General features: G+C 40.2%; 1 protein-coding gene across 2 annotated transcripts in view; it reads right to left on the bottom strand.

The window, feature by feature from the left end:
• The window catches only part of DAW1 (dynein assembly factor with WD repeats 1), a 42,761-nt gene extending 30,320 nt beyond the window's left edge, over window positions 1-12,441 (bottom strand). The window contains exons 1-2 of one of the 2 annotated variants that reach the window (XR_004288584.1): window positions 12,312-12,441; window positions 2,445-2,517 (exon numbers count right to left, since the gene is read on the bottom strand). Coding sequence is in view for 1 of the 2 variants with exons in the window: in XM_032355063.1 (XP_032210954.1) it covers window positions 2,445-2,517; window positions 12,312-12,393 (155 nt within the window). In the remaining variant the exon portion in view is untranslated. The remainder of the gene's footprint in view (window positions 1-2,444; window positions 2,518-12,311) is intronic. The other variant, XM_032355063.1, reaches the window with a different exon arrangement.
• Between the last annotated feature and the right edge of the window lie 670 nt (window positions 12,442-13,111).

Raw genomic sequence — 13,111 nt, 5'->3', positions numbered from 1 at the left:
AAGACTAGTCATCCCACTAACATTTATCCTACTATTGCTTAGGCCCTGGGAGGGTAAAAGACACAGTCCCTGCTCTCAAGAAATACAATGTATCAGAATCAGAATGAATATTTAGATCAGAAATGAATCAGAGGCAGTTTATAATGATGACTTTGATAAATTCCAGAGAGTCAGTTGTCCAAGGGCTTATAGTTTCCTAAGAATTAAGATGATAATGCCTCTTGGAAAGGTTTCCGACCATTGTTATAAATCAAAACAGATTTCCCAGCAAGATCTAAATTCACCAGATATTCACCAGATTTACAGATATTTAATCTGTACATCCCAAGCCTGTGGAATTCTAATTGTTCCTTTCCAATATAGTAACTCCAGAATGTCCCCTATTGTGCAAATATTTTTATGTGCAGAATTCTTCTAAATTCTTGAGCAGAACCAGAAGTAATAGCCATACACTTTTTTTTTTTTTAAGATTTTATTTATTCATTTGACACAGAGAGATCACAAGTAGGCAGAGGCAGGCAGAGAGAAAGAGAGGAGGAAGCAGGCTCCCCGCGGAGCAGAGAACCCGATGCGGGACTCGATCCCAGGACCCTGAGATCATGACCTGAGCCGAAGGCAGCGGCTTAACCCACTGAGCCACCCAGGCGCCCCACTTTTTTTTTTTTAACTTGGCATTTATATACTACAAAGCATGACTACTGCATCCTAAGGACCTATACCTTTTTAAATATAAAATCTGTATTTTTCTGCCTCTCTAGCTGAAAGCTATTCTATCATATAAACATTAATCTGTGCCACTCACATGATGTCCCACTCAGTACAAGTTGTTTCTCAAACTGGAAAACACATTCACCGGGGTCAGGATTAAGACTTTTTATAGCTTCTTATTGACCCTAACCTAGAGGTTTGCATGTAGAAGATGCAGATAACCTCATTACAGACTCAATAAATGAATGTTTAACAAAGGAACTTTCTACACGCTGGCATAATCAGTAACATGTGCCAGTTACAAAAATAACTGACAATCCTGACTTGATCTTAGACCTTGTCTTCCCTGAAAATAGATAAAACAATGACTTCTATATGAAATTCAATGGCATTATCTTTGCCACTATTTATTCTTTGGTTAAACAACAAACGATTGAATACCTTCTTTGTGTAGTCACTTGGAACAAAAAGAGGACTCAAGGTAAACCATCACCACCCGAGCCACTCCCTGTCCTCACCCTCAGACAAGCTCCAGACCTCTCTAGTGGCCACAGTTCTGGGAAGCCATGTTGTTTGGGCTCATTTCAAAACTCGAGAGCAGCTCATCTACTATTTAACTACAGTTATGTGAGAGGTCCCTTGGCTCTCAGTTTCTGTTCCCCTCCCGGATAATCATGACAAAGGAGGAGGACAGTCACAATGGGAAATCCCTTATTTCTCTGGGTCAACAACTCTGAAACAGGTATCATGGTATTTTTGTTCTATTTGCAAATTTTCTCCCACTCAAACTATCTTTACTTTATCTGAACATGGGTTTCTGTAGGATAATCACTAATCTGATTCTGTTTCTCAAAGTGGAGTTTTGCCTAGAATTGATTTCTTTATTTTTTCTTTTCTTTCTCTCTCTCTCTTCTTTTCCTCTCTCTCTCTCTTTCTTTCTTTCTTTTTTTTTTTTTTTTTTAAGTTTTGCATAGGATTTCCTAAAGAGGATGAATTCTGGGCAGTATGATCTCATAAGAGGATTTCCTAACTCTGCCCCATGACAATTAATGAAGAGGAGGGAATGCAATCAGTCCTGTGAGCTGTTTATCTACCAGCAAAGTAACAGGCTCCATTGTCTTCTTAAAATTCTAATAACCAGTATTCCTCACAAATGTTAAGATCATCAAAAAGAAGGGAAGTCTGAGAGATCATTCACCAAGAAGAGCCTGGGGAGACTTGACAATGAAATGGAATGTGGTATTTTGGAAAAGAAAGAGAATAAAATAAAAAATAAAATAATAATAATAATAAAAAAATAAAATGAAACAAGGAAAATTGAATAAGATATGGTCTTTAGTTAGCAAGAATGTTTCAGTACTGATTCACTAGTTAAGACCAATGTACCACACGAATGTATGATATTAATAATAGATTCAGGGCATGGGGTATGTGGGAACTCCTGTCTTCACAGTTTTCTAAAACTATTCTAAACTAAAAGATTAAAAACAATAAAAACAGGTCTATTTAAGGTGAAAAAAAGGGAAGACTGACTACCCTTTTCCCACCCCCTCCCCACCCAGCAAGTCATTTAAGCAGACCTCACTGAAGCAAGCAGGAATTAATACAGCACCACTAGAACATTGTTCTAGCAATCTAAGTTCATGCAGCTCATCCACACATCATCCTGGGTCAGCATTTTCCAGTAAAAAAAAATCTGGATATGAAACCCAGGTTGCACTGAGTAGCTAGTTTACCTGGAACTGAGGTTGAGCAAATCTATGGATTTGGTCCTCAATTCTCCACCCTTTTCATATTCCAACATAATTCCTATAAAAATAAACAAACATGTTATAAACCACTTAGGATGACAACAATGTCAAAAATTAATGTACTTTGCCATAATTTTTTTTATTTATTTTTTTAATTTTTAGAATTTCTCTGCATAAAACATGTGCAGTGATATCTGATTCTAAAACAAGATAGTGTGAACTCACTTTTTCCTAGTGCTTCCTCTAAATACAGCTACACACCCTTGAAATTATTCAACAAGCAATGTTAAAATAATTGAAGGTTGGATAGAGGGTAGACTGGCTAGAGGTCTCAGGACTTGAGCAATGATAGTGTGATGAGTTTCCTGGATTTTCTGTTTATCTCCTATATACCCCCAAACTGGAAACCAGAGCAACTTGCTGCCTGGAACCACCAAAAAGCATAGACAACAAAAACCAAGTAATAGCAAAGTTTGCTCTCTGTGGCCAAAGGACCAGACAAAGGGAAGTCAGACAAAGAACTAATGGGGAACCCTAAACACTGCTCCATAACTGGGGATCCTTAGGCAGTTTAATCCCCCAGTGGAAAGAAATCCTGTCCCAGTCCCCCTGCAAAGCTGGGCCCCAGCAGTAATCTGATCTGCCTGCAGTAGCCTGGCCACAAAGACCCAGGCCCCCTCAACATCCTCAGTGGGGGCCTCAGGGGGCTATCCAATCTGTCTAGCAGCCACTGGGAAGTCCCAGGATCACTCAAAACCCATTTCACAACCAAGTCATTGTTGGGCAGCCTTATCCACCCTTAGAAGGGACAACAATGAAGTCCTGAGATATACTGGACCCCACTCTACAACCAGGTACCGAAATGGTCTCTTCCTGCCTTTCAACCAATGGTGTCACCAGGACTAGAGTCTTGTCCCCCACACTGTCCTGGAAGGTTATTCAGTGACAGCAGGCATATTGGGAAGTACCTTCTACCCTGCAGGTGGCACCAGCTAGAACCGGAGACCTTGCAGCACCAGAAAAATGAAGCAGACCAGAATAACATTGCAAGGGCTCATAAACTTAAGCTGCCATTGGAACTGAAGCCCACAAGCTAGACAGAACCTCTATGCTAAATCTAAACATGGTGACAGGCCTGTCAAAGTAGATTCAGATAGGATCAAGAGTCTCCTAATGTAAGAACCAAAATGTCCAGGATACAATAAACAGGAAAAGACAATCACTAGACCCCAATACCCAGGATATAATTAAAAAAACCACCCATCACACCAAGAACCAGAGAAAGATGATCGACAAACACAAATAATCTTATGCTGGGATTATTTGACTACCTCCTTAAAGGAGATGTCGAAAACACTTAAAAACAACCACTTACAAATTCGTGTGAAACAAATGAAAAAATAAAATAATCCCAGATAAATAAAAGTTTTTTTAAACAAACTAAATGAGAATTATAGAATGAGAAAGTTCAATGGGCAAAATGAAAAACTTGTTAAATAAGTTCAGTAGGAGAATGGAGATGACAAAGGATAGAATCAGTGAACTTGAAGACAGATCAATAGAATAATATTCATTCTGAACAACAGAGAGATAATTTATTAGGAGAAAAAAAATAAAAGGAGTCTCTTACTCACTTTACTGTACTACCTCTATGAATATGGGCCAGTGGATCTCAAAAGTTTTGGCCTTAGGACCACTTTATACTCTTTAAATTATTGAGGACACCAAAGAGTTTTTGTTTTTGTAATATTTTCCATATTAAAATTGAGAAATTTTTAAATTATTTATTAAACTGCTTTAAAATAATAATAAAGTCATAGTATGCTAATGTACATAACAGTTTATAAAATAAGAAGAGTAGTATCATTTTACACTTTAGCACGTATCTTTAATATCTGGCTTATTGAAAGACAGTTGGATTCTCATCTCTGCTTCTGCATTCAAGTGGTTCCTACACAATTTCAGATGAAGTATAGGGGAAAAAATCTGGTCATGCACAGATATGTAGTTGGAAAACAAGAAATTATTTTAATTGCATTTCCAGGTAATTGTAGATAATCTTCCTTAATACTGCATTAAAACTTAATAACTAGTAATTCTTAAAGATTTGTTGCAATATATATATAATCCTTCGTATTCTGTTATATTAAAATCCATTGGTCTATCTCACACTTTCAAAGGATCTTTTATTCATGTATGATTTATCTGATCATATATCTGAAAAATATTCAGATCATGCATCAGACATCTGAAAAATATTCGTTTACTGAGTTATACACATCTTCTAAATGTTGACATATATCATCACACAATATCCCCCCAAAAAATCACATTTGTTAATATCACTACCAATAGCTATTATCAGAAAACTCTTTCAGGGTCAGTATGCTGCCCAACTCATGGTGGTAGATCCAAGTTTTCTGAAATTCTCATTTTTGCCTGAAGGCTCAAATTTTATCACTGGCAAGAAATACTGACAGTTTGCCTTCAAAGTTCCTGGCTCACTTTGCTCATTTGCAAACAAAATGTCTTCCAAATGTCCAAGTCTGAAAGCTGCATTTGTTTTTCAGTCTTTCAAGTACAACTGGTGTTCCATGAAGAAAATGGCTGGTTCATCTCTCATTCACATGACCATACAAATGTTTTCCTCAAAACAACTATCAAACATCTCTGTGCAGCAGAAGTACTTAATGAGAACTTCCTATTTCATCAGGCAGAATGCAAGTACTCCCAGGTCAGTATTTGACTATGTTATTAAGTTTTACCACTTCATCAAGGGCATTCCTAAGTGAAACTGAGAGGGTTTTTGTCCTATCACCAGTATGAAAGTTTGTTGCCACCTCCTGACGTGGAGTTAAATTTTCAAAGATTTCACTTCCCAGTGCTTTTGTAACCAGTAATGCAAATGTCAACATCGTGTAAAATCCAAGTGGTATCTTGTTACTATGGAAAGAGGTTTGGCCTTGAAGCCCCACTGAAAAGGCACAAGAGCCCCAAGGGTCCTCCTACAATGTGAGAATCGCTCCCCTAAGATCATATATTTGATATAACAGATGTGATTCCAGAAACATTTTAGATCAATAGAAAGTAGGAAATTCCATCAAACACATATTTATGTTCTAGAGCACTGAACCACTGAGATAGAATGAGGTGGAGTTGAAAAGGCATGTACGTGGCATCAAACAGATCCAGGTTTGAGTTCCAGCTCAAGTCCCTACTTATTTCATGATACTAGTAATCTCTTTATACCTCAGTCTTCTCATTTATAGATAATACTTTCATTTTTCTGGTTGAAATTAAATAATATGTACATAAAGCCCCTGGCATCTAGAAACTTATTAAGTATTTCTTATTATCTGGTGAATAATCAAACACTGCCTTGTGACACATAGTCACCTTATATTACTTAAATTACATCTATACCCTCTCTCTCTGGTGAGACTGTAACATCTTTGAGAAGAAAACCATATGCTTCTTTACACTTCCAGGAGGAAGTATAAGATATCCTCCTTGAAATGAGTCGTGATGATTTACGCACAGTAATCACATGATTTGGCCAGTTTCAAGTACAAGCAGCACTGTCAAATGGATTTACACCTTCCCCTCTCTGGCCTTCATTTCTCCCTCAGAGGGGTTTGCCCCTCCCCGTTGTCTTTATGATCTTTCTGTTTTCCAACCTCTCCACATCTGACTCACCAGACGATGCCCTCCTGGGTCTGTCTTCTCTTTATCCCTAGTGTCTACCATGAAACTGGTGCACAGGAACTGTTCAAACAGAGCTTGTTGAATACACGAGCTAACTGACAGATGATTGGATGAGTACCCCCAGAATGCTTAATGCAATTGATAGTCCTTATCTTTACGACACAGACTTTCAAAATAATCAACACTATGACCAAATCTCCTTCTTCAGATACAATTATCCATTGGCTTTTATGAAATCTGTCTTTTTTCTACTTTGTTACTTTTCATTCTCTTTTACAAATTCCTCCTCTTACAGCTGACCTTTAAATACTGATTTAGATTGGGGTTTGGGTCTAGGAATTCTCTCTTCACTTTACATTTTTTTTGTCTATATAAATTCACCCATACCCATGGCTCTGATTACCATCAGTATGCCAACAATTACCAGTTGTAATTCTCCTGTCTAGACTTCTGCATTCTTAGATGCGTATATATCTCACCAGTACCTCAAACAAGTCCTGGATCTTCTGCCTCATCCTGCTTTTCCTACAGAGCTTATTTCCCAGGGTCAGACATCACCACTCACAGGACAGCACAACTGCACTCTTGGGAGGAATTCATCTCAATACGGTCATGCTGCATGGATTTGGCACAACTTAAGTAGGTAAACCCAAGCAGCTGTTGTGTAATGAAGTATAAGGTATTAGAACCAAAAAATCACTCCAGGTGCTTTTAATGACCAGAGCACCCGGACACAACAGGCAAACAACTGTAACTAACCTTTTCAAAAAATTACAAAATTGTGAAAATCTTTTTAAAAACCTATTTATATGTCATGTGTTCTAGAAAAGACTTAAAAGGGCTTAGAGAAAAATAAATAAAATTCAAAAAGCGAAGATTGGAAGTAGTAAGAATTAGATGCATTGACAAGGGAAGGTTCAAGTAAAGGAAAGATCACATCTGTAATTGCATTGAACATTTAAATATAAAATTAACAAGAAATGTGCAAGGCCTAGCTGTACTATGGAACATAAAAGAAAACTTTTTCTTTTGTGATGAGGACACACATTTCTAGATGAGAAAATGTAATATTATAAACATGTCAAATCAATCTATGAATTAAAGTAATTATAATGACTTTATTTTTTGGAATTTGAAAATTTACCATATATTATAACAAACTGTAAAACAAAAAAGTGTGACTCCAGTCAACATAAGTGTGACTTAGATCAACATAAAAGAATCACTTACATATGGAAGTTTAAAAATAAACTGAAGGTAATATTTGAAATTAATGGAGAAAAATAAATCATGCAATAAATAATGATATAATAATCAGTTGGATTTTGGAAAAATTCATAAAACTGGATTGCTACCACACAAGATACAAAAATATATTCTAGATTGATTTGAAATTTTAATATTAAAAACAAAACAAAATGGTCAAAATCATATAATATATTTACAACTTAGTGTAAGCAATTGGCTTTTTTTTTTTAAGATTTTATTTATTTATTTGACAGAGAGAGAGAGCACAAGTAGAAGGAGAGGCAGGCAGAGTGAGAAGGAGAAGCAGGCTCCCCGCTGAGCAGAGAGCCTGATGCGGGCCTCGATTCCAGGACCCCGAGATCACGCACAACCTGAGCAGAAGGCAGAGGCTTAACCCACTAAGCCATCCAGGCACCCAGCAATTGCCTTTTTAAGCATGATGTGAAACTCAACACCTAAAAAAGAAAAAAAAAAAAAAAGATGCCTTTGTCTGAAGTAAATTGAAACTTCTATACAGGAGAAGATACCACAAAGTTAAAGATAAATGATAATCAGCAAAAAAATTTCAACTATAAATACAAAGCTTCAAGAACTTACTATAAAGAAGCCTAAAAATGATTTTTAAAAAGAAAATGGACAAAAGGCAAGAAAGGCCAGTTTGCAAACAGAGAGCGACTATGGTCAATAAATAGACAAAAATAAAATATTCCCCATATTTTAACTGGGAAAAGAAATACAAAATACAAAAAGAGATATAATTTTTACTCATCAGAACTGCATAGATGGCAAAGACTGATAATACTAAATACTAGCCAGATTGAGGAAATAGGAGTTCTTACTGGTGGTAGACATGTCAGGTGGCTCCCTTCAAGAAGCCATCATACCAGGGCACCTCAGTGGGTTAAGCCTCTGCCTTTGGCTCAGGTCATGATCTCAGGGTCCTGGGATAAAGTCCTGCATCGGGCTCTCTGCTCATCGGGGAGCCTGCTTCCCCCGCTGCCCCCCGCCTCCTCAGCCTGCCTCTCTGCCTACTTGTGATCCCTCCCCTCTGTCAAATAAATAAATAAAATCTTTAAAGGAAAAAAAAAAAGCCATCATACCTTCAGTGGGTTGAGCATGCTCTTAGTTATCCTTTTATGTATTTTTCAGAATTTTGTTAAAAGTAAATATTACTCTTAAGATAGAAAAAAAAGAGAAAGAAAAATTAGAACATGGAGGAAAAGGGAGAGAAATGATAGAGATTAACATTATTAACATATATGCTACTAAAGATCAAGATCTCCATAAGGTTATTTGAAAACTCAAATAACATACGAAGTTTCTATCAGCTTAACGTATCACTATCATTAAGGACTGCTTCCTTCCTGTTCTGTAATTTTAAGTATTTTGCATTATATATGAGTACTCAATATGCACTATTTATTCTTAAGGAAAGTAGGCATTCGATAAATAGTTGAGTAAATAAATGATGTGTAAACAGTGGGTAAATTATATAATCTTAATCTGTAACTCAGAGAAAGGTTGGAAAGAATTAGCATTATTCTAAGGAGATGCACTAAATAATTTTAGCAAATTCACAAAATACTGCATTCTTTTTTTCACGGTTATCTTGTTTCTTATAAAATAAAAAATGTTGAAAGTCTTTAAAGTCAACTACTAAAAATTAGCTGGGTTACTATACAGATGGATTTAGAAAACAAAGTGCAAAATCTGAAACCTGTGCATTGGATGGTTCTGCTGTTAAAAAACATCAAGGTCAAATGCTCACCCTCCCCATGACCACTGAGCTGCAGTATTGAGACAGAAGCTGGGTCGTGCATAGTGAAGAACGCAAGTAGAAAACAGACAAAGATGCTCCCAGGAGCACATGTTGTTCTTCAGTGATCATTGCCCACAGTTTCTTAATGTTCTCCATGAAGTTTTGTGCAGTAGGTAGGATTCCCAAGAACACTTAAGAAACTTCTCCCCCGCAAATTCCGCAATGTACTGTAAGACTAAGCTTCAAAAGATGTGAGTGTTCCTTACTCCGATCACATTCAACCAACAAAGACCCTTAGAGTGCTCAGAATATTAATGAGTATAATTAATGTTTACTTAACTCCTTCTTGTGGCCCAAAACACTAGGGGCCTACACACAAGAAGTAAAAGACAAAGACTGTCATGCCTGAGTCAGTTGAAAAGCACGTATGCAACACCTACTCTTCGTGAAGAGCTTATGAATTAATGAATGAGATAAAAAGAGAATGCCCATGCTTGATTAGCCATATTACTGCCATGTACTTTTAGGAGGGAGAGGGACAAATTCCAAGGATGCCAACGGTGGGATGCTCCTGACCCATATGCTATTCAAAAGAAAGTAGGAGGACTGAAATCTGGGGACTAAGAGATTAAACAAAATTGCAGAAGGGATAAAGGTAACACAAGAATGATTCAGTGGTGAGTGATTTTTTTTCCTCCTTGATAATGTTATTTCAACACCCACCTGCTATTCAGTAGTACCTTGGAAACTTGCATATAATGCATGGCTCACCAAAGACTGGAATTCAGAAATTAAGTATCTAACATGCTAAGTGATATGACTTCATTAGAAGATAATCATTAAGGCAATAGTTGCAAGTTTAAGTCCAAAGCCTTATTGAATGGGAGATTGCCATTGGAATCCTGGACTTTCAGAGCTGGAGTGAATCTTACAGATCATCTGTCTCACCTATTCCCACTTCAAAAGGAGCTGAAAGCATTCTACTCAACACACCTTATCTCATTAAACTTGTTTATTCAACAAATATGTGAGCTCATCTTTATTGACCCATCTCCATCTACTCTAAGTGCTAGAGATGCACTAATAAACAAAATAGATGAAGTCCAGGACCTCAGGAAGCTTTTCTTTTAAGTTGGGGTGACCAGGTGAAATACATAGGTAAAACTGTGGTACGTTGCCCTGAGATAGAGCTAAGAAAAAAAAAAAACAGCAGAAGACATACATTGCGTATCCAAGTGAACAATCAGGCAGGCCATGAGGTACTCAGGACTACTCCCTCAGGTTTTTAAACAGAGAAAATAGATGAGATCACCTAACCGATGAGTATAGATAGAGAAGTCCAAGGACAGAGTGCTGGGACACTCCAACAGTAAGATCAGAAGGAAGAGACACCAATAAGATGAATGAAGAAGGGGCCACAATAAAGTGGGATTAAAAACCAGTGTGTCCTGAAGCCAAGGGACAGAGTGGTCAAATGCATTAGATGCTGCTGTCAGGTCAGGACAAGAAGGAGGCAGAGGCGGCCAACGGATTGAGTGATGTTGGGAGGTCACTGAGGATCTTGAAGAGCGCAGTTTCAGGGGAGCCATGAGGGTGGAAACACGACAGGACTGAGTCCAAGACAGAAGAGAAAAGAAATAGGGACGCTGCTCTTCCAAGGAGGTTTGCTCTGAAGGGAAGGAGATAAATGGGGGAGTAGCTGCAAAGGGTCAACAGACAGGTTAGGATGGGCGTTGTTACCAACGTGTGACTTGATGGATTGAAACAAATTGCCCAAGCTACAAAATCTGTGTACGGTGAGAGCCAGATATTATGATCCCAGAGCTCATCTTCCTAACCTACACTCCACAGCAAAGGGACGAATGAAAGCCAGTCATTCACATGCCCGTCTATTTATGGGAACCAGCCCCAGCCTACATCGAGAGAACAAGCTAGTTACAATTTCCCACGTGCTACCTCACATCTAGGGCCTTTTTGTGTTATTTTAATTGTAATTCTGAGGGAGGAAATGAGTTATGATTTTACTACAAATGTTAACTTCACATGGGTGAGAGTTAATGCCAGGCCTCCTGTTGCAGGGAAACCCAGTCTTCTCATCCCGCAAGGATATTTGGTCATCTACTGCTTTGTGGAAAGTTTTGTAGACTTTTAAATTTTATATTCTTCTTATTTTTATTTATTTTTTAAAGATTTTTAAAATTTATTTGTTTGAGAGCGCGCGCACACACAAGCAGGGGGAGCGGCAGGCAGAGGGAGAGGGAGAAGCAGGCTCCCCGCTGAGCAGAGAGCCCCATGAGGGGCTCCATCGCAGGACCCTGGGATCATGACCTGAGCCCAAGGCAGACACTTAACCCACTGAGCCACCCAGGCGCCCCTATTCTTATTTTTAAAGTGAGCTCTGAATTGGAACCAAGAGTTCTCCCCTTATTTCTGTACCTAACGAGTTGAGTGACCAGTGGTCTTCACTCATTCTTCAAAGGTGACCATGTCCTCACCTGTGAAACAAGACAACTAGACAAGTTTGTCCCACTCTAAAACTACAGGGTTCTGTGGGTGTATTTTGAAATTCCTCAACTCATTGGAATCAAGGACTGTGACCTTTAAGCTGAAAGCCCTGGGGCACAGGGCGCCTGGTGGCAGGCCCTCAATAAGCGTGTTTGGTCAACTGATAAGCGTGGTCTGGAATGTGGACACTCAATTAATATGCTTTGTTGCATATGCATTTTCCTTTTCATACTCAACACACTTGACTTGATCGTTCTGCTCTGTTTAAAATAAAAAGCAATGTGCTCCTTGTCAGTGCCTTCCCTTCCGGATACCAATCTCTAGGGACATCACTGATCACCACCTCTGCCTCCCCATCCGCCCCATTCCTAACTAGCCAGAAAAGCATTTTAACTCCGCAACTTCAAAGTTTAAAGAATTCCTAAAAAATCACTTTAGACGTTTTGAGTCACAGTGTTCAGCAACCAAAGGAGCGAGGGGACCTGTTGGGAATCGCCCGGCTCTCTGTCCCCGACATGGATCACCCTCTAGGGGACCCCGCCGACCCCTCGAGTTCCCGCACCCTCCACCGCCCCGGAGCCTCCCAAGGCCAGAGCCCAGCATCCACGCCAGCACCGAGGAGGTCCGGCCCTTACCTGGCGGATAATACCGGAGTAGGAGGCCCTTGAGCTTCATTTTCTCCTTCCCAGACCCCTGGTCAATGCTCTTCGTAGCCATGGAAACAGCAAAACAGCAGCTGTGCTTCGACGCGCATGCGCGAGCGTCCCCGGCGCGGAGCTGGGCTTGCAGACTTCGGGGGTGCGGTCTGCGGCGCGGGAGACCCGTGGCGGGTTGGCGGGCGTCCGCTCCGGGAGGCGCGGCCAGGGAGCACGCCCTGCCCCTGCGGGTGCCCGCACCTGCCTGCTTGCTCGTAGGGGCGGGCGGGGGCTCCAGGGCGCGTCGCCGAAGAGAGCGCTGCCACCCTCGCTCCGTCTGCACGGTCGGTGCCAGGGCTGCGCAGGGACGGGGTCCCCTCCCGTTCTCTTCACAACGGGCGAAGCACTCTACGGAGTGCTGGCCGCGCACGCTGTGGCCCATTGAGTTTCCAAGGAGAGGGGACGGGAGAAAAGTCCCCTCCTGGTCACCATTCCGGGCCTCTCCTCATGCCTGTCCTTGTTCCCACAAAAGAATTAGGACCACAATGCATCAGGCTACATTTCCTGATGCTGTGCGGTGCGCTGCGCTTGGTGCCTTATACTCCCGTAGCTGCAGAGATTAACAGAGGTTTGAGCGGTGCACCATTTCTTCCCGCCCCCTCTCACGGATGCAACAATCCAGCATCAGAAAAAGTGAGGACCCCCACCCACCCCCAACTAGTGAGCCACAGAGGCGGGACGGGAGGGCAGGTGCCTCAGAAGCCTGTCACCTGGAGTCCACAGGGTACTGTCCACCCAGG

This window comes from Mustela erminea, chromosome 8 (assembly GCF_009829155.1).
Source record: "Mustela erminea isolate mMusErm1 chromosome 8, mMusErm1.Pri, whole genome shotgun sequence".
NCBI lineage: Eukaryota > Metazoa > Chordata > Mammalia > Carnivora > Mustelidae > Mustela > Mustela erminea.
This window is presented reverse-complemented; position numbering and strand designations above follow the sequence as displayed.